This window comes from Siniperca chuatsi, linkage group LG16 (genome assembly GCF_020085105.1).
Source record: "Siniperca chuatsi isolate FFG_IHB_CAS linkage group LG16, ASM2008510v1, whole genome shotgun sequence".
Taxonomy (NCBI): domain Eukaryota; kingdom Metazoa; phylum Chordata; class Actinopteri; order Centrarchiformes; family Sinipercidae; genus Siniperca; species Siniperca chuatsi.
In genome coordinates, this window is record NC_058057.1 from 18,184,387 (window position 1) to 18,208,889 (window position 24,503).

General features: G+C 40.2%; 1 protein-coding gene and 1 long non-coding RNA gene across 4 annotated transcripts in view; one reads left to right on the plus strand and one right to left on the minus strand.

Annotated features, from left to right (window-relative positions):
• LOC122863427 overlaps nt 1-24,503 on the minus strand; it is a 59,672-nt gene that overhangs the window by 29,246 nt on the left and 5,923 nt on the right. The window lies entirely within an intron of this gene.
• Nucleotides 399-12,924, plus strand: LOC122863424 (single-minded homolog 1-like). 3 transcript variants are annotated; one of them, XM_044169925.1, is made up of 12 exons: nt 399-643; nt 1,589-2,025; nt 3,805-3,887; nt 4,008-4,097; nt 4,265-4,373; nt 4,845-4,930; nt 5,380-5,579; nt 5,802-5,908; nt 6,099-6,246; nt 8,915-9,071; nt 9,179-9,566; nt 10,042-12,924. In XM_044169925.1, the coding sequence occupies exons 2-12, from the start codon at nt 1,851-1,853 to the stop codon at nt 10,782-10,784; spliced, it is 2,286 nt and encodes a 761-aa protein (XP_044025860.1). In that variant the 5' UTR covers nt 399-643; nt 1,589-1,850; the 3' UTR covers nt 10,785-12,924. The 3 variants fall into 3 exon arrangements, with proteins under 3 accessions (XP_044025860.1, XP_044025859.1, XP_044025861.1); XM_044169924.1 differs by having other exon boundaries at nt 399-589; XM_044169926.1 differs by lacking the exons at nt 399-643; nt 1,589-2,025; nt 3,805-3,887 and having other exon boundaries at nt 4,019-4,097; nt 4,269-4,373.

Sequence of the window (24,503 nt, forward strand, 5' to 3'; positions counted from 1 at the left end):
ATGAATTGTGAGAAAACTGATGAAAATTGTTTGATGATTCCCTAATTTGATTGTGGAAATAAATAAGGCTTTCTGGAATGAAATGTTTTGTTTTATTCTGGATATTTTCCTTAAAATAATCACCAGCTGAAGGTCTTTGCAGCTTTTATTTAGCCTATCCCCTGCTATGCAATTTTATGAGGATTTATTCATTTATATCAGCTTGATCCGTGATCTCCACGCTAATGACAAAAACACAACAAGATCACATCTAAGCTCACTTCGGGCACGGCCAAGAGCTGTGCATACCTTGCCGTACCAAGTTGACGCCCACGGTAAGTGTCCAATCACGAAATGACTTTCGGCGCATTCATCCAATCAGACCGAGGTGGGAACACGGTGGGCTGGTCCCGAGCAGCTCCAGAGAGGGACATTGAGATAGTTGAGGAGAGGAGGCTTGTTGGGCACGTCCTTATAATTTGGAGAGGTGTATGCAGCGCACGGTCCGTTCGCCTTTCCAGGTGGAAATCCAGGAGGCGCTGAGACCAAACTTAACTGGGACGACTGGTGAACCCGGTTCAGGACAGGTGAAATTCCCAGCAGGCTGCCGGTAAGGCCACAGGATCGATTCAGATGTAGGAAAATACAACGTGTCTCAGCGCGGGTAGGAATACTGCAAATATATCTGTCTCAACAAGTCTGTCAACTTGTACTGGATGTTAAACATTTTTATTTTCTTAAAACAAGTGAAACAAAAATCAGCCAGCGAGGTGAGATTATGTCACAGTGGCTTTTCACAACGCAGTTGAACACGTTTCAGGAATTGTGTTGGATCAAATGACATTTCCTGGATACTACTGCAGTGATCAGCAATATGATGCCTGAAGTAACAAATGCAATATGCAGAATTATTTCATCTCATTGGCAGAAGTTTGACTTGTTTTAGGATAAATATTAAAGGCTGGCTTGGTGGCTAAAATGACTTGAGATGGACATGTTTGCAGTCTGCCCTTTCCCAAATTTTGAGAATTTTTTTTTACCCATAGGGTGAGCTTGTTTTGTAAAAGTAAAAAGAAAATCACATGGTCACATCAAGACCATGTCTGCATTTTTTTTTTATCTACAATTATCTATCTGTCTGTATTTATAGCTTCATAAAATTAAATTACCCTATTGTATGCAGACAGTTGTCAGTGGTATTTATTCTTATTGCACTGGATTTTTGCAGCTGTAACTGTCATCTTGGTGATGTTGTTATAGCAAATGGCCACAAAACAAAAAAACAACCATTTAGGTGGCTTTATTTTTAAATTGTGGCCATTTGCTTCTTTTCGTAGCGATGCCGAGAATATCCTGGTTATATATCTTCTTCAATAAATTAGACTTTTGTTTTGATTCATGATTGATGTGTAAATTAATCTGCAGCGTTGTTTTTCCAGTCAGCTCCATCTGACATGCAGGCCTGCATCAGGCATACATCAAAATAACACAAGGGACAGTTGCATCATGTCCGGTCTTAAACTTATACAGAGCCTCTGTAGATCAAAGTGCGATGGGCCTATTCCTACTGGATATGGCAATAATGTCTCTTTCTGTCTGTGTTTTGCAGGTCATGGATGAAATCCCGCGGCAGCACCGAGGAGGTTTAACTACAACCAGTTGAAGTATCACTGATCGCCATCAGGAGTAACAGGGATATTCACACATTTTGTTTGGGATTCAACTGTTTATATTAAAACTGCAGCTTTCTTTTAGTTGATAGAAAAAAAATCTGCAATGAAAAGGAGGCTAAGCGGAGAGGAATCAGTCAAGCTGCTGATTTGAATGACCACCGTCTCAGACAAGGAAGGATACAGTGAAAAGGCGCCGAAATGAAGGAGAAATCTAAAACGGCCGCAAGGACTAGACGGGAAAAGGAGAACAGTGAATTTTATGAACTGGCCAAAATGTTGCCTTTACCATCGGCCATCACCTCTCAGCTGGACAAAGCCTCCATAATAAGACTGACAACAAGTTACCTGAAGATGAGAATTGTTTTCCCTCAGGGTGAGCGATTAGCCCATTTAAACACACCGCTTCTGACATTATTTTCCTGTCAGCTTTTTAAAAAATACCTTTTCCTTACCCATTTTCCTTCAACATACTAAAAAAGTACGACGTTATTCTATCGACGTATTTGCATGACGTTAAGGTCACCAAGTCTGAAGAAAAATAGACAACCCACCTTTTTAAACCATAGTAAACAAACGTCAAATTACAAGACAAATTAGGTTTTATGAGGGATGAAAAAAAGCACGATAGTTAATATAAAATCATGATTTCATGAGTCAATATTATTCTGTTATAACATAATAAAAATAAAAATATATTTTAGTTGAGGCGTGTTATTCAGCTCATTAGTGCGAATAAAATACAAATACTATAATTATTAATAATATCAGAAATCCCTTTAGTTCTATTACCAATACTGTAGTGATGTTATGGAACATTAAGACAATTAAATTAGATGACACACACACACATATATGTACATATATACACACACATATATAAACACACGCACACATATATAGCCTATGTATAAATATACCCGCGCGGAGGACTCAGACTCACTTAGCCATACAGAAATATTATAGGAATATTACATTCATTTTCCATTGATCTACAGAGAGTCTTTACAAATGGATTATGATCGTTTTTAATTCAGTCTAAAGGAGACGATCTGCCACCATCTTTTATACAGGTCTCTGCAGGCTTCTATGACTGCGTGACTGAGAACAAGACGTACCAATTATAAAAAAGGCCCTGCACGGCTTCTAATCACCCAGAGCCATGTGAGCAGGAGGCACACACACAATCTTATACACGGCCTCTTTGTATTAGAAAAATGCAATTAATGATCTGCCATGAAATCAAATCATGTTTTTGCTGCCATATAGTGAATGTAACAGACAGGTATATTCACATTTGCTGTCATAACATGCAACATAAATGTATGTAAGACAGACTAAATTATTTTATTAAAGTATAGGGGAAAAAATAACATTCTTTATTAGTTAGATTTTTAATATCCTGCATCCTTCAGCCGAAAAACATCATTTTTCGTTGTAGGTCCTTTTTCTACATCCTCTCATCTGGTGGGGTGATAAGCTACATGTCCGACAGCGGAGACCTGTTTTCATTTTCATTTACAGCAGGGGAGACGAACACCTAATTTATTGATGATACCCGAGCTCCATGAGATTTCTGATGAAACTGAATGAATTTCAATGAGCAGCACTGGCTACTTGCTTGTTCCACTTACACTGAAAATAGTGGCCTACACTGAGGGATATATTGGACCAAAAATCTAAAGATGGACACATTTGTGGTTAAATTTAGGGAGGCATTACAATTCTGCATTTTTATAAACATCAATAATAATAGTAACAATAATAATAATAAGAAGAATATTTCACCATCATGATGAATTAAAATATTATCCTGCTATTATATTTATCTTCCCTCCAGACTGAAAGTCTATATTCTACACACAGTTGTTGTTCGAGGCACATCGCCTGTGCACCTTGTTAACACCAACAGATTGCTGGGTTCATGTGTCCAGCTTGTTCAACATGTGACAGACAGGAAAGGACACCGTAAATGCTTTAACACTAAACAGGCCTTTTTAACAGGCACGCCTCTGGCTCGAGGGTGTGTGTGTGTGTGTGTGTGTGTGTGTGTGTGTGTGTGTGTGTGTGTGTGTGTGTGTGTGTGTGTGACACAGAGAGGGAGTCCTGCCTAATGTCACATAGAAGCCAAACAGCATTATTTCACTCTCTCCAGGTTTGGGTGAGGCTTGGGGTCATGCAAGTCGAACAAGGTCTTTGGACAATGTTGGACGAGAGCTGGGATCTCATTTACTGCAGGTATATTATTATTATTACCAGCATAATCAACTGCTAGTGATCTGCAAGCGAACATATACTGTGTGGCCGATGGAATAAATAATTATTGAGAGGTAACTGTGGCCTGTCGTTTGTTTGCAGACGTTGGACGGTTTCATCTTTGTTGTGGCTCCAGATGGGAAGATAATGTACATTTCAGAGACGGCGTCGGTCCATTTAGGACTGTCTCAGGTCCGTTTGCACAATCATGCTTATTTATGTTCTGTTGTTCTTATAGCCTACACGTTAAAGCAAATTTAATACAAACGGAGACATCGTGTTTACTGTGCTTTTGCAAATAAAAATTAATCGTCCATTCATTCTCATTGCCCGTTAATTACCTGAGTTATTCTCAACAGGTAGAGTTGACTGGGAACAGTATTTATGAATATGTCCATCCAGCCGACCACGACGAGATGACAGCTGTCCTGACTCCACATCAGCCCTATCACTCGCATTTCGTCCAAGGTAAAATACATTTCCTATCTAAAGCTCCCCATACGCAAATATGTTTCATATATTTGCAATTGAATTACAACTTACTGTGTCTAGAATCAGCATATGGCTGTTATAAGCTGTTATAAATGCAACGGATGTGTGGCAATATTACACAGATGGGACACAGATTCATATTCTGCACCAATGTGTGCATCGGAAATACAATATCGTATTCCTGCAGGATGCATTTTGAAACAGTAAAATCGCTTCATATTTTTCAACGTATCTATTTTTTGATGTAACACAAATGATGCATTTATTTTATCATTGCATATTATTAGTAAAATGCATTCATGTTTCAAATAAGCCAGTACGTCATATACAACGTTTCTGAATACGCAGGCATACAGCGACAGTCTATAGTCTATGTTTCCCTCCTATGAGAGTTTCTGAGTTGACTTATTTAAAATCACTGAGTTAAAAATGTTTTTCCTCCTTCAGAATATGAAATGGAGCGCTCTTTCTTTTTGCGGATGAAATGTGTGCTGGCAAAAAGAAACGCAGGCCTTACCAGCGGTGGATACAAGGTAGGCAATAAAACTTAGTCACACTGGCCTATCATATTTCATTAACTATTTATTAATTAACAAAATAATTCATTGCAATAAAGTAATTAATTTGGTAATTTAATGAAAAAATTGAGACCAATATTCGAATGGCTTTCCTTTCTCTTCATAGACTATACTCATTATTTTTATCTAAGAAAAAATAATATAGTATTTTTGTAATGACGTTGTGTCATAAGGACTTCAGCACAGAGAATGAATTTTAATATCCTTTTGTATTTGTATAATATTGTATGTCAATAATAATTCTATATTTCTGGTCAGTAGCATATAAACTATGCAGTATGCTTCTGAAATGTAGCATGTCCTGCTATATAATTAACTACACCTCTTAATAAAGGGACATTTCAGTATTTTCTTATCTACATTTCCATCTTAGCTTTTCTCACTGTGTATCTGCTCCTCCACAGGTGATCCACTGCAGTGGCTACCTGAAGATCCGTCAGTACAGTTTAGACATGTCACCTTTTGAGGGCTGCTACCAGAACGTGGGTTTGGTGGCTGTGGGCCACTCTCTGCCGCCGAGCGCTGTGACTGAGATCAAACTGCACAGTAACATGTTTATGTTCAGAGCCAGTTTGGACATGAAGCTCATCTTCCTGGACTCCAGGTACACAGCCAGTTTGCCATTAATTGTTTCTAATTCAGTGTTCTTTATTGTCTGTATGTTTAGTGTAAAACATACATTTTTCATTAGGAGGGTTAAATTATTTCTCTGAGAAACTCTTGGGGCTTAAATTGTTGCCTGTAAAACACAAGTATTACAGACGAATATGATGTATCCCCGAATCACTCTGCATATTCTTAACACAATTCGTTAATTCCTCTCCAGGGTGGCAGAGCTGACAGGTTATGAGCCCCAGGACCTGATAGAGAAAACCTTGTACCATCACGTCCACAGCTGTGACATCTTCCACCTCCGCTGTGCACACCACCTCTGTGAGTCACAAGCCTGCTCCAATATGCTTTTACAGCAGGCTGGTTGAACTTCTTTTGTCAGACAGTAACTGCTCAGGCAACCTGCTGCAGCCAACACGTGCAGATAATCACACATGTCACACACACACACACACACACACACACGTTGTTAATTACATTAATCTCTGTCTGATTCTTTTATCTCCTTCAGTGCTGGTAAAAGGCCAAGTCACTACTAAGTATTATCGTTTCCTGGCGAAGCACGGCGGCTGGGTCTGGGTCCAGAGTTACGCCACAATCGTCCACAATAGCCGGTCCTCAAGACCCCACTGCATAGTCAGCGTCAACTATGTCCTCACGTGAGTCTCACTTAATATTCCCATCTGAAAATCAGAGAGAAACTTTTCTTAAGAGAGCTACTATGCTAAAAACAGATTGATTTAAAAATAAAAGTTATATTCATAATACTTTCTTGAGACGTTTGTTCATGGAAAAGGTGTAATTCATGCACATGCACTGGTTGGAATCGTTCATTTGTAATTATGAATCATGCATTTCAGATAGTTGTTAAATTGTTTGCATTTTGGACTGAAATCCCAAAAATTAAAGCTACATAAACATAGTAACACAAGGTTTAAGGGGCTACTGGGCTAAAAGTAGCTGCATTTTTAATGGTGTTTGCAGAGGGAACAGCAGTGAATATTTAACTAGATTAAGTAAAATCATATCATACACTCTTAAGATCCACGCTTGAAGCTCACTTTATGATATGATAGGTCTGTGTCTCTTGGAGAAATCCTTCTCTTTATCCCTCTGTAGCCTCTCTGTACAAATCCACCAAATACTGTGGCTGCAGGGCTCAGGCAGTTGTGTGTTATGAGAGCACAAAGCACACTAAGGCCCTTTGAGACAACAAGACAAACATCAGGGTTCAACCCCATCAAAAAACCTCTACTGTCACCATCGATCTGCAGTCTAAGGAAAGCAAAATCGATCAAACGGTGAACTCAGAATCAATAGCTATCTCATAGCTGTAGCACAGGTTGGATTTTCCTTGTTAAGTTTGGTTGATCCACATGTCGCTTTTCTGTGTGTGTGTGTGCGTGTCCTTCTACGTGTGTACTAGTGTGTTTGTGTGAGTCTCTGTACGTGCATGCATGCATATGGCTGCACTCCATGTATTGATTTCTTCAATGCAGTAAGGAGAAAACAAAGTAACTGCATTAAAATGACAGTGAATTTCCAAATGCATAATTAGCTCTTACACAGGAGTGTCCAAAAGCTAACACTTAGCGAGAGCACGAAAAAAACCCCAACCACATTAAAAAACAAACAGCAATTCAATCACCTTGCCCTGACAGCGTTTTAACCCAACAAGAATCCATTAATAAATCATGTTTGGATGTTGGCTGCTGGCGTATTTCAGACATGAGGTGCTCTGACATTGACCCTGAGGTGGAATTCGGCTAACACAGCTGAGTTTGCACAAAGGCCCAACATTATTGGCTCAGACGTAAGTCAGCCAGGGCACAGATAGGATGCAGAACTAGCCACCGCAACTATACCTGCAAGAGCAAATAACACTCACACTATGCACTGGCTATCCAAACACAGCCTTTCCCTTAAGTTGTTGTACATAAAGAATGGGTCATATTTAGAGTCATATTAAAGAGGCTGGCTGTGCAGGGTCAGGGATGGGCCACAGAGTTTAAAATGCCAGGCAGCTGCTATTACATACTGTTGATGTGATAAGTTAAGAATAGGCTCATGTTTGCTGAACACTTGACACAGGAGCCTTTTCACTCCCTCGATAGTGACACTTGGATTGAGTTCAGCAACAGGACAGTGGGTTAAAATGTCAAACAAAGATGGTGCACAAGCTGTATGCACATATACAAGTAAAAAGATGCCTGCAATATACAAAAAAATATATATTATATAAGATGCCCGCAGAGGAGTTCCAGTGCAGAGATAGTGTACTTGCATATGCATGTCTGTGTGTGCATACTTACGTTGCTCTCTGGCAGGGTTCTGGCAATGGTTGTACGGCAGAAAAGAATGATTAACTTTTTCATGGTGTCTGTTATTTTTCTCAGAAGTGGGAGGGCTTCATCTCTTGAACTTATCTTAAATGTTGTTTTCACTTCTCATAGTCCTCAAATCATTCATGGCATAAAAAGTGTGTTTGTAAAATAAGTCTGTGTAGCTATCTATATTCAATATTGGCCAAGATGTCTACTGCAGAGTAATTACTGATTATGTCACTTGGTGTAACTCTACCACCAAGAAGGTGCCCAGAGTATTTAGGGAAAATGCTAGCCTAAAGGTTTGAGAAGCTCTGAACTGATTGGGAAAGCCTGGAGGGAAAGTAACACTGTGCCCTCTCTCAACAACATTCAAAGTGTCCTTGTGCAAGGCACTCAACCATCAACACTAAAATGAAGCTACTCAGCAGCCCTCAGCAGACAGTGCATAAAAATGTTTTGAACCAAGGCAAAGTTATGATGCATGCATGTTTTAACAAAACTAAGAATCTACAGCGACATGGTCACCATCGTAGTTTAGCGAGTTAGCATGCTAACATTTGCTAATTTGCACTAAACACAAAGTACAGTGGAGGCTGATGGTAATGTCATTAGTTTTGCAGGTATTTGGCCATAAACCAATAAAAGTATTGGACAAATAAAGAAAAAGCAGCTAAACAAATAGTCAGGGGTTCTCCAAAGTTAATAGAATTTATCCCGAAGGGGACATGAATGTTTGTATCAAATTTCATGGCAATCCAATAGTTGTTGAAACATTTCACACATTAAAGCGAATGTCAACCTCATGCTAGCGCTAGAGGAAAAGTCATGGCAATCCATTCAATAGTTGTTTAGATATTTCAGTCTGGACCAAAGTGGTGGACTGACTGACCAACATTACCATTCTAAGAGCCACTAGCATGGCTAAAAAGTTACAACCTAGATAAATATGGGTTCAAACTTTTATTTTCATCTCTAACATATATTTTGTTTGTGTCAAAAGGGATACTGAGTATAAGGGAATGCAGCTGTCCTTGGACCAAATGAGCCCCACCAAGCCAGCCTTCCCCTACGCTGACAGTCACAGTGAAGACAGGAAGAGCACCAAGTCACGTCCGACCCAGGCGAAGGCCAAAGCCAGAGTGTCACCCTACCCACAGGTAATAAACAGCCTGTTTTATAGAGCTAAATCAAGAAAGGAGACGCAGTGCAGGCTTAATTGTTAGAAAGAGGTTCACAAACTGAACTGTCATTTTGTTTCTGTCAGCAATTTTCAGCTTTCAATCCAGAGCGCTCAGAGTCAGACCAAGACAGCCAATGGGGAGGGAGTCCGCTGACTGACTCTGCATCTCCTCAGCTGTTAGATCCCAGTGAGGCTGCGGAGGCATCTTGTGCCTATCGACTGTATCCAGACTCAGGTTCCCTGTGCTACGGCCTGGGTCTATCAGAAGACGATCTCGCCCATGCCCAAACACATCCTCACACCACCACTTGTGACCGCGTGCGATGCCAGAGCGGCCGCTACTTCCTAGGAACCCCCCAGTCGGGAAGAGAGGCGTGGTGGGATGCCACTCGCTCTGTGCTCTCGCTGCCGAAATCGTCCGTGGAGAACAGCGAGGGCTACGAAATCACATCCTACCATGGAGCCATTCACGGTGAGGTGTTAGGGTTGAGACCACAACCATCTGTCTCTGAAAATAGCTCTGGCCTAGCTTCTCCTGGTAGCTGTTTTCCAAATGTTATTATGGGACATGCTAAGTTGTTTACGCCATCTCTTGCCAGTGTGTGGATTGCTACCATCTGTTCAAAAACTGCCTGCAACTGAAAGCCAAGTTATTTCACATTTCACATCCTCTAACAGGGAAACAACCCCCATTGCCAAGACATTCAGTCTAACAGACCATGATTCTATATGCATTTAAAGCAGAATTTTACACATTGGACAGGAATCTCATGGTTTTAGCAAATGATACTTAAAATATATGAGAAGAAATATAGGATACAGATCATATTCTGAGTAGTTTTCACACACTTTGTAAATGCCGGCAGAAAGGATCAAATTACTTATTAACATAATGTAATTCATTGATTTCACTGTTTTGAAATGTGGCCATTGATCTCTCCTTCCAGGACGGGGCCACTGGGATGAAGACAGTGTAGTGAGTTCACCTGATGGAGGCGGGTCCACCAGTGATTCAGGTGAACGTTACCATGGTGAACACTTCCGGGCAACCCCTCGGGAGCCTAGCAAGATGGAGACCCTGATCCGAGCTACGCAGCAGATGATCAAAGAGGAAGAGAGCCGTCTGCAGCAACACAAGGCGCCGCTGGACGTTTCAGGCCTCGCCAAAGCTCACAGCCCGTGCTTCACCTCCTCACTATCCCATCACTCCCAGCTCACCATGCCCAGCGTGGTGTGCCGTGGCCCCGGAGTACCCAGCATCGACCTCCCCTCTGAACGCCTCCATCACCGGGACGGCATCAAAGTGCTCGGTCCACATGACAATGACGAAAACACAACCAGTCCGGCATCTCTGTCTCGCCTCAGCAGCCCCAGCTCTGATGGGATCCCCAGGTCGGGTCTCTCCATCACCAAAGACTATATGCAGACGGATCTGTCCCCCCACCCTCCACAGCCCCAGGGGAGCCCGCTGCTCTATCCAGCCCAGGAGAGGCAGCCACTGGACAGGCAAGCGGCCTATGCTTTGACTGGGTACTCCCTGGAGCACCTGTATGACCCGGAGAACCTGCGGAGTTACTCGGGCCTGGCCTGTGGAGGAGTCCAGTATGATGTGGCATCCCATGTGAGGATGCAGGCCGAGCAGATGCAGGGACACAAGGCCACCTCAGTTATCATAACCAATGGGAGCTGACGATATCTGGTGCAGATAGGTCCTGTTCTCTAGATGAGGATCTTACAGTAAAGTGGTGCTTTATGCACATGCAAACACTGACCAGGTGCTTGATACAAACGGCAGGACAATAAAAAAAGAATACAAGGTACCTGCACTGGGTTGATGTGCCCTTGGTGACTCATTCAGCACAATTTGTGTTTGTTAGCCTTTGTATCATACCCTTCTCTTTTCTTTATCATTGGAGGATGATATGAACTGACGTTTGGTGTGCCACTTCACAGGGAAAAATTTTGCTCCATTACATAGGAATATAGTGTTATTTTAATGGTGGTGATCTGAATTTTCCTCCCTGCAAAGGCTACCTAAGATTTGAGTCTGGTTAAACATCAAGCCAATGTTTCTGTTCCAAATGTCTCACGCACCATTGGCCACGTGAGTTAATCTGTCCTGGACGCGATTTCCAAAGGCAGTAAGAAAACGTGTTGTTCCATTGCCCCTTCACCTGAAAACTCCAACGCACAGAGCATAATGTTTGACACATGAAGTGCAACATGGGAAAGGCAAGCGTTTCACTATTGTAAGATGTCAATGTTTCCTGGTATTTATTTGTCAGTGGGCTGTTTTCTGTATGTGTCTTTTTTTTCTGTCCGAGTAGAATCTTTACTGGTTGAATAAAATTAGTTTTGGTGTTTGGATTACACCAACATTAGCTTAAAAAATAATTAAGTGGAAAAACAGAAAGAAAAAAATGCTTCTGATATGTAGAAGTGTAAAATATGCAGGTCAACTTGAAACTGTTTTAATGTATATGTGAATGCCCTCACTTAGAGTGCAAAGAGAGATTACAAAACCAACACATTTGCAATCTCCCCATGTCCTCTAAATATAGGCATTTTATATATCGACTTACAGTTGTGGCTTGTTTACATATCAGAGTATCATTTTTCCTGTTTTTACCTCACTTAACCGTTACCCAACTAATTAGCATATGTAGAGTATGCTTTTAAATCCTTAAATCCTGCTGCACATGCAACTGTTCTCAAAGAAAACCATTTGTTTTTCTTTTTTTGTCATGACAGCCTGAAGGGTTAAAATAATTGATACAAACTTATCTAAAAATATGTTGAATGTCTTCTGTTTCTTGTTTAATTTATGATGTATATATCATCACACAATGAACTTTTGGATAAGAAGTGACAAGATTATTTATTAATTGGTTTAAAAAAAGTCTCTTAAATCTGAATACAGTTGTAAACAAATAACTTTTGTCTCTGTTGATTTTTGTTATACAATTGTTATCTGTCAAAGCTGCTTTGAATGAATACAAACACATAAGCTGCTGCCTCAGAAAAACTCCATAACTGTAATTTTAGACATACTGTAGATTTGCGTAGTTGTTGTAAATCCACCATTAACAATCAGGACTGCTTTGTACAACACATTTTCAGATGTATAGATATAAATATACAAATAGATACTAAGTTAATTAGTTAGTTTTTATTTCTGTGCAGTGCCAAACATATGCCCCATCCAACACAGGATCACAAGACACTTAGATATTTATCAAACATCAAAAAATATAACATGATATATAGATATAGATGAAAAAATATGAATATAGAGCATATCTTTAAAGTTGATGGCCATGTATTTTTATGTGAGTTTCATCTTCATTTATTTTGTAAAACACTAGAAAAGGGAAAACCTTAAAGAATAGGTGTGTTTCTATGAGAAACCCTGTGAAAAGACCAAAACCAACATTGCAAAGATGTAAATCTATAAAAATGGGTCACAAAAATATTGTTTCATTTTTGAAAAGAGGTACATACTTTCCTAAAACAGCTGGGCACTGTGGTTTCAGCAAACTTTACTCGACTAGGAGTACGTAGTGTATTTGCTGGGGACTATTACCAGTTTTAGTATTTATGGCAGCAGGATGGTGTATTTTTGGATTGACTCAAACTACAGTGCCAGTGTCACCCAGTGCAATGACGTGGCTAATTTTTAATAGCTTTTGGACAACAATGGAGGTTTATGGCACAGAGAAATAAGCTATATGAGGCTTTTGATACACAGACAGTAGTTGGTAGTAGGACCAATTCGTTGTTGATTTGGTATTTTCATGGGATTTGTTGACAACATTAAAAATATAGAATACCAAAAGCCTCATTCTTTGTTTTTTTAGATGTACCTAGCAACAAGTGAATTAAAGAAGGACATGATTACAAACATCTAGTATAAAAACCTCATACAAGTCATTACAACAGCAAACTTCTAGTATGACTACCGAGCTGTCACGTTTTAAATGTACTTGCAGCAGCACGTTCCTGCTGTTTGGAGCAGTTGAACTTGCACATTTAGCCGCTCTGACCTCTGCTCAGAGGTAATTTCTCTGCCATGTATTTTAATATATGTAAGTTATTCACATGTAGCTGGAGAGCTGGCCTGCCTGCCTGCCTGGCTGTCTGAGCTGAGAGGGACCTGGACACAGTCTGGGCCTGGATGCAGAGCTCCCATCAGTCACCGCTGACATGACCATGTGATGGTCTGCCAGATATCACTGCTGCTGTCATTTCAGGAGGTAGAACTACTACAACTGCTCAGCTGTTGACGTCACCGAGGTTTAGGAAGGGTGTGTGTGTGTGTGCGCGTGTGTGTGAATGAGTGTGGGTGAGTGTGTGTTTATTGCTGAAATACTTCAATAATAAAACACCAAGGTTTTTTTTCCCTTTCTAAACACTGGGGCTTTTTGCCTGATGTGCCCTGAAGGCTTTCACATGTAGATTCGGCTACAAATGCAGCCAAACACTGGGCCTTTTGCCCAGACTTTGAACACTTGCATACCCTCCTCACCCCTCCACCCAAGATCCTATGAGATTATAGAGCCTCAAAGAGGAAAATTAACAGTTTTCTAACAGTTTATGAGAAAAACAGATCATAAAGAATAGCAGAGGTGGAGGAAGCACTCAGATCCTTTAATTAAGTAAAAGTAGCAGTACCACAAAATAAAAATACTCCATTACAATAAAAGTCCTGCATTGAAAATGTTACTTAAGTAAAAGTATGGAAGTATTATCAGTAAAACATACAGTACTTTAAGTGTCAAAAGTACTCATTATGCCGAATGGCTAGTTTGAGAAAGTTAAATCATATGCATTATATTATTGCTTTGATGAAATAAGGTGTAGGCTGTATTTTAATGCAGTAGATGGTCAAGGTGGACCTAATTAAAACTACTTTATATTGTGTTGGATTGTTCAATCTATAATAAATCACCGATTTCACTAAGTTGATAATATGTTTTGTATGCCAAATCGGTACCACTTTCTATTAATTAAGGCACCCTTTATTTTTATCAATGATTGATAAATAATTTACAAATGATATACAGATCAGTTAAGCCATAAAAGGCTGTAAAAAATTTAGTAACTATAGCTGTCAGACAAATATAGTGGAGTAAAAATATTATCTGATATGTAGTGAAGTAAAAGTATAAAGTGTCATAAAATTATATGTACAGTACTTAGTATTAAGTTACTTACCATCACTGCCAAATACTAAAAACAGGGAGTTTGCAGAGTTAACATATTAACAGGAGAGACCTGTCTTAAACTACAATTGAGGCATCTTTAAAAAATTTTGGGAGTGATTTAAGAAGTTACTGGAGAATAGCAGATGTTAGGACCAGAATAAAATCAATCAGGAATAAAACAAAGGATCGTATGATGTCATTGCAAGAACAGATGTGTTATGTTAATTATTTCCTTACTCTCAGGAACCCCTCATAATGAACCACAGTGCTACAAAATGAAAGCATTTGCAGTTAATTTAACTACTATGCTACTGAAAATAAAAAGCATGAGTGAATCAGCCTTGTTTACACCATAAGGCATTAGCAGTTAGGAGAGATAAAGATGCTGGCTGTGTCATGTGGTTGCTCGACATGGAGGTAAACTATAGAACCACAGGAGCGAGATCCCAGGGTTTCACAACTGCAGTGAAGGAGAAATGGATCCTAACCTCACAAACAATTAGAATATGAGGGTGCAGGTGGCAAGGCTCAGAATAGTCCCTGAATGTCTACTTGATTGATTTCAGGCCCAGGATTGAAGCACAATTGCATATTCATACATCAATTAAAGTGTTCCCCCAGTAGTGCCTCCATGATTCAACCTGGCACTTAGTGAAGAGTCATCTTTATGAAGCAGCTTCAGACCAGCGCAGAGGAAAATGTTTCAACATGTTTTGTGTTCGTGCGTACTTTATGACCCCTTTGAGTGTGAATGGATATCTTATAATTGTTTAATTCCTCTCCTTCTCTGACATCCTTTTTTTTCAGCGTGGAAATTGTGGCTTCTAGATATCTCGCCTCAAAACACAGCGTGTTACCATGCAAACATTCTACTCTGCATCAAAACGTTTCCCATGTAGCAATAAAATTGTGCACTTCTGCCAGTGAGTCAGTCACCTGCAAATGAGTAAGCCAAGGGCAAAACAGCACAGGACCTGGGAAAATCATTCAACCAGGGCATTTAGTGACACCTCTGCAGCAGACCTCATTGCACCAGAACACATTTAGATGTTCTGATCGGGCGGACCAGGATATTGAGGTCATCCGGTCGATCTGATTGGCTGAGCCAGGAGACTGAGGTCATTCTGCAAAGTGGAGAGGAAATAAGGTTCTCCTTGTGTCACAGCACCTTGAGTTGGGAATGCTGTTTAGAAAACATGCTGCTAATTACAGCGGGTTTAAAAATCAGCAATCTCTTTACTCTTGGTAGTTTTCTTTTAACAAATCCCATGAAAAGACTAAAAACCAACAGTGCGCTATTCTGTCTCTCAATACTATCTGACTTCCTCAGCCTGTCCGTGGCTTTAAGTTCCAAGTCCATTCGTTCGTAGTGAATGTAAATCTATGCATGTATATTTTTATCTTTAAAAAAAGGCCTAATTTCCATTCGTTTTTAGCAAATGTTACTCAAGCAGGCGTAAATAGTGCATTTGTTGGGGGCTATTTTCAGTTGCAGATTTTGTTCGTTAGTGAGTACTTACAGCAGCAGGACGGTGGTGGGATTGTCTTAAAATAAACTACAGTGCCCAGGTTTATTGTAATGAAAGAACATGTCACCCAGTGCAGCAGTGTTGCTCATTGATGTGTTTTGGACAACAATAAGTCTATGGCTCAGAGGAACAAGTTATATCATGCTTTGGCTACACAGGGAATACTTGTTAAGAGGATCAACTCATTGTTGGTTTTGGTCTTTTCATTGATTTGTTGACAATAGGAAAAACCCTTAAGTATGATGATTGACTTTAAATGTTATTAAAAGGATTGGACCAGATGAATCTGCAGCATTCAGGGTTCCCAGGACTTCCACAATTCCTGGAAGTATTAAAACCATAAAAACCTCAAAACTTGAAACCAGAATTGTAGTTATTTCTAAGTAATTTTGTTTTGTTACTCCCTTCAAAAGGAATTTTGTTTTTTTAAATCAAAATCATTCCAAAAGCATAATCATTTTTACACAACCGTAACAAAACCACCTTAATTTAAAACTTGCTAATCCCTCAGCAATAAGGCTATTAAAAAAGACTACAAGAACAATATCCTGAGCCCCTGTCACACACACACACCACCAAGGCTCAGACAGTGTGAATCTAATGCTCTCCAATCCTGTGAATCCCTTTGTTCCTGATTTCACGCTTGATTTGCCCACAGCTTGAGCCTGGCTGGTATCGGAGCTCTTCTCACTGCTTTCACTCCTGCCAAATCCACAGAGCCACACAGGATCCATGTCCTCTCTCTCTCACTCTCTCTCTTACTCTCACTCTCTCACACTCTCACTCTCACTCTCACTCTCTATTCACTTCAATGGGGTTTTATTGGCATGGGAAACGTTAACATTGCCAAAGCAAGTGTGAAATAAAAACATACATAAACAGAAGAAATGTGCTATTAAAATATATACAGATAGGCCTAAGTAAGATAATAATAATAAGAAAAATTGTAGACTTATAAAAAAATAAAAAGTGAAAACTATATAAACACTGCAACATTTTTAATGAACCTCTCTCTCTCTCTCTCCTCCAACATCTCTGCAACATGCTCTTCAACTCAAGGAGTGTGTTTGTTTGTTTGAATCTTAGTCTTTTAATGTAAACACCTCAGCAATATGGCAAGATCAGAGTGAATTCTGATACTGTAATTTTGCATTTCACATGATATATTATGTTGTTTTAAATAATTTCCTTAGGGAGATATGTAAGCACAATAAGTCTACTGGAAATATGTCTTTATTAAATGATTTCCTGTAGAGCTGCAAGAATAAACCCCTTGTGCATTGACAACCGCACTACATGCATGCTACAATTCGTCCACAAATCTTAAGAATGATTCAGCACCTCTCATGAGAGGCCTTTCAGCCGTTCTGTTTTGAAATCTTCTGCTTCTAAAGTGGCACACCAGCAGAGCTCTTCTACCCCTACGATCCCTCTAGCATTCGTACCGAGCAGATCTTGTGACAGCTGCGTGAGGGGGGCAAGAGGGAGAGCGCAGGAGACAGACAAGGAGAAAGAAGGAGAAAGGAAAGAGCGAGGAGCGAGTCCCTAGAGAGAGGGTGCCGGTGCTCCACAGCTCCAAGTCACCGCCTGCATGCCAATGAGGAGATTCCCCTGCAGCAGCAACAGCAGCAGTAGTGGAGCGGAGCAGCGGGAGGGGCCGGTGCTGACACTGTACCACTATAGTCCTTGATAGTCACATTACATCCTCATCACAAAGAGCTGAACACCAGATGGATTTCTGAAGCAAAACATTGAGAAATGATCAAATCCAATTTACTGTAAATATGCTGGTGATAATTACCTCTGTGTAACACCAATAATCCAAATTATCTGATTATTTCAGTATGACTTTACTTTTCTCATTAAAAGGAAAAATCTATAATAATCTTATGCTATTATATATCATCAATCAATTACTGTTCAGTTTATTTCATGAGTTATTGTTATGAGTTTTGTGTTCTGTTGTAATTTGCTTTGAATCCAATTTCCTCATCTGTGTCTTTACTTGGTGACTTCCTAATATTCCAAAATGCCTCTTGACAACCGCTTCAGAAAGGACCTAAATTTCCCGCTTTTGGCTCTTCATGTAGTTGGAAACAATGACGTCAAGAGAGCAAGTACAGAAAGAGTTTCGATTTTTCCAGCTCCTATGTTAAGCACATGAATACAAATGCGCAGATATTTTGACTATGCCTTCTACAGTGTGCAATCAAACAAAAGCAAGAGATCAAAGCATCCCTTACCTAAAATATAGCAAATTATGGCTGCTTTGCATTCTGCTCTCCTTTATTTGATTCTGCGGGTGAAGAATTTTTCGTCTGTTATTCTTTTATCGGTTTAACCGTTGACTGGAAAGATGGCTTTTCTCATTAACTGTGAGCGACTGACACTAAAACCTGCTGTTTACTGTGGATTGAGCCATTTTCCGCATTAAACTCAATTATAGCTGCATTTAAGTATGTCACTGTGATGTCATGTTGTTTATGTTTGGCCATTTATGTGCAAATATGAGAGCAATACCTCTGCAAACTACTAAACTGACACAGAAATGCGAGATCCCCCAGCAAACAAGTTGGCTGATAGCACATTTTAAGTTTAAAGCAAATTTTTGGAGTAGTTGGATGATGGTTCTTCATGCTTTATCATTTCTCTCTAAAAGTACAGAACACAAGTCACATCTGTGTCCTGGTGCTAACAGCAGCAGTGTGAGTAAGAGCATTAGCTGTGTGTAACCACCTCATCTCTTTTCCCCCCTCGAGAAGAATTAATAACTAATTATGTCAGGTCACTCGTCCAGATGGTCCTATCAGATGGGCCCACTGTCTGAACCTCACCTCCAAAAAGCACCTCTGACCCTAGCGGCCACGTCACCCCTGGCAACATGGAGTCTGAGGCCCATGCCGCTGGGATGATGGAATCGGGGGGTACGTGAGGGTTTGGGGGTGCACATAAAGAAGCAGTGAGGGGGGTACGAGTTGGGCGTGTCTGATCAGTGTTGGATGGCTGCCTTTAAAGCTCCATGAATACAAGGCTCCCTGCCGGGGCCCTGATCTCCACGGTCATGATTCTGTTATTACACGCCATGTTCCTGTGATGGGCAGATGGCTCAGAGCATCGGCACAGGCATTCACACGCATTCAACACACGCCGGGCCCGTCGCATCAATGGACCACAACCTGATACTCCTCTTTCTTGTCTCATTAGGAGGCTATAGAAACATAAGAACATAATAGGGGGGAATTAAGTGCCCGTGTGGATGTCAAAGGGGGACGTGGCAGAAGATTGGGACAAGGGCTAACAAGCGCATGGCGCGTTCCCTCAGCTTTGTGCTGTGATTAGTGCTTTCGACAGGGCTGACGGGTAAAAGACAAGCCCTCTGGGACGGAGCAGCTTTTAAACGGACACTTAAACAGCCAGGAAACTGACAGCAGTGAGAAACAGGCATCAAAGCTCCTGGCTGTGCATGTCATGTGAAAGAAGACAAGGATTTAGCATATAGATACAGATAACTAATTTCCAATGTCAGCGTTACAGTGCTTGAAAAAAAATGGCTTCCATATGGTGATTACAAATATTAAACTCTAAATGTATTTTGATATTACAATATTAATTACATATTATGACTTTATTATGATATTTAGTATTATTCAAAATACAATATTCAAAATTTCAAAATAAATCAAACTGCTGAAATAAATCAAATAAATACATTTTATTTCCCTAAATAAATTTGGGGGAAAACAAACACATAACTAACTGAATAACTAACTGAATAAAAACAATAAATAAATAAATAAACGAGCCAGCAATGTCAGCCATTCTTATCTTCTGCCAAGTTTTCTTGAACTTCTGAAGTCAAACTTTAAATAACACATATATAGCTTACATCCACCATTTTAAATCTCTTCTCATTATACCCTGTAATAGCCCTTTTATAATATGTCACATAAAAGCCTCCTAAACTCTTGAGCAAACAGGAACTTTACCAAAGCTCCCCTGTGCAAGTCTCCAGGACCAGATGATGTCTTGTATTTGAGCAGGAGACACGGGACAAAGCAGCTAAGAAGAAACCAAACAAAGACACCTTAAAAAGGATTTAAGGTGTTAAACCACATCTCATTCATTTGACTTTCGCTTGTCTTTGGGGAAAAAATGGCAGATAAAGAACTGGGACAAAAAGCACTACTTCCTTACACACCATCAGTGTCTGGCTGCTCATTGCACGTAAAACACACTATTGATATCATTGAGATTTGAGCTTTTAAACACTTGGTAAATCAAAGAAATAATGAAAGGCGGTGAAGAGATTGGTGGCTATCACTCACTCAATTAAAGTAAATGGCCTGACACGTGTTGATAAACACAGATAATTAGTTGTGAAAAGGTTCATCATTATCATTACATCATTACTTGCTGGCATTCTGGTGGTAGGTGTCTAACAAGATTAGCCTGCCAGTCACGTTTCTCCGCTCGGTCGAGCAGACAATGGAAAACTTTACAAGCTGGCTGTTTTTTTGCTGTTGGTCCTTTCTGAAATCTCAAATTTTGGCCACGTATTTGGGGATTTAAAAAAAAATGAAATCTTCACTGTCTCCAAAATTAGTTAATTTTAAATTTTGAAGAAAAAACAAAAGATTAAGTGTTGCTTTATGGATTGAGAAAAACTGCCCTATTTCTTACGCTAATATAAAACATTTAAAAAACAAAATAGTGTCGCAAATCTGAAAACGCTTTTTTTCTTAGCTAATGAAAAGTTGATGTTTTGGAGATACATGGTTTTCACAGCAAAATTTCTAGCTCTCTCTAGAAAACTAGATCATAAACAATCATCTGAATTGTTGATGTTGTGAAACATCTGGTGCCAATTTTCCTCCACAAATATTGAGAGGAAATAGTTTCTATATTCATCTCACAAAAAACAATCTCCTAAAAGCAGCATTTATCACACATTGCTAATTTGATTTATTTTGGCAATATGACAAATACATAAAAACACCATTAAGAAATAAGACTGCAGAGGTTGTGAACAGCGTATTTTTCACAGCCATTATTCTTGCAGTTTCCACATATGTTGCCGCAGTGAACCCAGCATCAGAATAGAGCCCTGTCACTATGTTACAGCAGGAATCTGATGATGGCCTCTTCTAAGCAAGCTATCATGCACCATCTGGTAGTATTCTTCGGCTGTTTGAAGAATCAAGAAAATCATCCCATCATCTACCCCCACACTACCCCCTGCACTCATGCACACACACATATAAACACCAAGTGATATGTACACATGTGAAATGCACCTGCACACATGCATAATTTCATCCACACAACACTTCATTTTAAAGACACGCTTTTCTCCTGACCGCCAGCAGGAGTGTGATGTCATTACAGCTCTCTAAGGCTTCCTATTAGCCAGTGCTCTGTAATCACTCGTGATATATTAGTACAATGCATTGATTACCCCATAATCCAATCACTCGCCTGTTATTGATCTTTTATAGAGCGCCCCCCAGACAATAAAGCTGTAGCCACAGACTGTGGGTCAATAGGCACACAGGGAGAGGAGTCTTCTTGCAGCTAATTGGCTTATGAAATAATACAAACATTTTGCTTTCTCCACACCAGCAGAAATCAATGCAGAGCTTAGCTGGTGCATTCAAATCAATTGTCTTGAACCACATGTCGCACTTTTTTTCCTGTGTCAGGACTTGATGTCTCCTTCACGCCTTTCAAGCTTTATCTAATTCTCTGCAGTTTAATCTTTTTTCTTTAGCTCTATTTGACCCGTCTTGCTAACTTGTGCTCTCATCTGCTTCCTCTCATTCCTTGTTTTTTTTTTTTTCCTCTACGATCTGTCTTGCCACTCCATCTTTCTCCCACTTGGTCTCCTCTCCTCTTTACCCCTACCTCCTCCCTCCCTGTCCAGCCTTCGACTGATGTTGGGTTGCCAGATAAGTTTCTTCTTACAGGGAGACCACATCTGACACCCAGCTGTGTGGGTCATGGGCTGCAAGAGCAGCTGCTGGTCATAAATCACCCGAGCTGGAGGAGCTCTGGCACTCCTTCTGTCAGCCGTGAAACAAAGACGTAGAGGTAGCGGGGGGTCAGAGGTTGCCAACCTGGGTAACAACAGGAGACCCAACATCACCTCTGTAATGCTGCACTAAACAGTCCTCTATTATAAAACCATACTGTACAACTGGGTGAAGTCCCTGAGAGATATATGCAACCAGGGTGCCAGAGGATGCAAATGCAAAGTCAAGAAGTATGGTGTAATATGGTATGCAAGCAATTATGGTAAAACAGGCGATGCAGCTTGTGAGCTGTGAGGTCAGAGGACAGACAACCCCTTGCTGAGTTACTGTAGCAGAAGAAATGCAAATAAATTCTGTCAACAGAAAGGGAAGGTCTTTGTTGCTTATTGCAGAAACTTTGGCACACCTTTAAAAACTGAAATGAGCTTTTATTCAGGTTGAAGCAGAAATTAGTAAGTAATTGCAACAAAAAAAGGAATTATTTAATGTAGAATATATCCTGGAAATATTGTTTTTCAAGATAACTTCAATTGTGGTTCCAGGGTAAATTATGAGTGTAACTGAGGACCTTGTTTTGCTTTTTATCTAAAATTTGTGAAACAAATGAAATAGCATTATAGACAGATTATAGACAGACAATATGTTATTATATATTGGTATTGTTATGAGCCTAGAAATTATTTGGAATTTTGATTGCCATGACATTGTGATATGGCTTGAATGCTTTTTTTCCAGTGTTTAAGGTTGTATTGCTGTAATAATATTGTTTTTCTGAACTAATCTGACTGTTCTACCTGCAACAAAATATTTGCCTCTACGTCCCTGCTTAGTCCCAGTGTCTTTGTAATGTTATAAAAAAAATCTCAGGTGTGCAGATGTAGTCCGGAAACACTGTTAGTCATTCCCTAAATATCTTCACATAACATAACATAACAATATCAAGGTATTCAGTCACAATTTTTTTTTACTATTGCTAAACTGAATTAAAAATAAAACAAAACAGAATTATGACTTGTAGAATTATGTTACTGCATCAACATTAACTTTAACATTAACTTGTTGCAGGAGTCTTCTCATCTCTTTACAAGTGAAAATCAAGCATCTTAAGGACATAGTTTGAAAATATCTTGCTACCTGCTAGAACCCCATGAACAATGACCCCTAAAACATTGCTAATGACAGACTAGACCCCAAGTATGTGTGCAAAAGCAGTGCATATACATTTGTGTGCATGCAAGCAAATCTGTTGTCTGATGCGATCCCTGCAAACTGCACTACAGAAAGTGTTGTAATTTAAGACCTGCCTTTCATGCAAAGCCACCTCACAGTGTTTACACTTCAGCCCACACAAGGCTGCATACTTCTACAGAGATTTGGATAATAAATTGGGTGTTATTTTACAAGACACCAAATCTCTTGGAAGATAAAGGGAAAAAATGAGAGAAAGAAGCATGACGGCTTGGAGTATGAAGGGGGCTGGACAGCAGGGGAGGGGGTTGAGTGACAGGTGGGGGTATAGTGAGAGTCTCTGAGTATTCTGCTTATCTGTCTAACATAATCGTCTCTACATTGCTGCATACAAGATGACCTAAGATGTAAACAACACCACAGAAACAAGGCCTCTAACAAAGCAGAAAGTGTATTTCTAGTTATTTCGATGCAGATATTTCCTCACAATCATCAAGTGCTGACTGTGTTGGGGCTTTCACCCATGCACTCTTAGTTTCTTGAAATGTCCATCTCTTTGGACAGAAACATAATTGCCAGAAAGGAAATAGCAGTATGTAGGATGTTGGTGGTGAAGAAAGGGCACAGAGAAAAGAGAGCAGATTATAAAAGGGTAAGAGGGGAAAAGAATGACAAAAGAGAGAAGGGGAGGAGAGGACTTCTTTGCCCTTTGGTGTGAAGCGAGGGCCGATCGATAGCAGTGTAATGAGCCTGGTATTAGCTGGGGTGCAGAGGGACCAGAGCAGGGCAGAGGGGGAAGAGGAAAGCCAGGATCTGATTCCCAACAGCAAACAACACCATTGCTGCAGACATCAGAACCAACACCTGAGTACACCTATTAAAGCCAGATAACCCTCTGCCCAGCTAATGACGAATCTACCCTTATAAAACTTCTCACACACACAAACACACACTTTTATTCAATCTGATGGCTGGTTTAGTACCTGTCACAGATTTGTTCTGTCTCTGCCAAGCTGCTACTAAAGCCAAACGCATTACCCAAAGAGGGCTAACAGAGAAAAACCAAGCCTAATCCTGACTAAGAAAAGGACCGCTCTCAACATCACCTCTCCTTTTTGATACAGATTACCCAACAATGGCTTCTGCCACTCTCTTAAATCCACTACACACTGGCAATTTGATTAGAAACATGGAGATGCAGGGATTGTCTTTGGTTGGTTGAAAGAGAGAAAAAGAGAAGGGGGACCAGCCGGGGAAAGTGGGGGATAACCATCAGGTACACTCAAAGCCAATCTGTTGCCTCGTCAATAGGCTCATTCTGCTGGAGTGCCATGTGCAAAGAGCAGGGCTCGCTAGCCCCCAGTCTCAGCCGTCAGACCAGCCATCCAGGCAGGCACAAGCCGGGGGGACGCTGAGAGAGGGCCACGCCTGGGTCCTCTCAATGGAGGGATCAAAGCAG

Bases quoted from the DNA above. Each gene is read 5' to 3' on its own strand.
- LOC122863424 (XM_044169925.1), top strand. From the start codon at position 1,851: ATGAAGGAGAAATCTAAAACGGCCGCAAGGACTAGACGGGAAAAGGAG. The intron at 3,888-4,007 runs GTATATTATTAT...GTTTGTTTGCAG, and splicing joins TGGGATCTCATTTACTGCAG to ACGTTGGACGGTTTCATCTT. The intron at 4,374-4,844 runs GTAAAATACATT...TTCCTCCTTCAG, and splicing joins TCACTCGCATTTCGTCCAAG to AATATGAAATGGAGCGCTCT.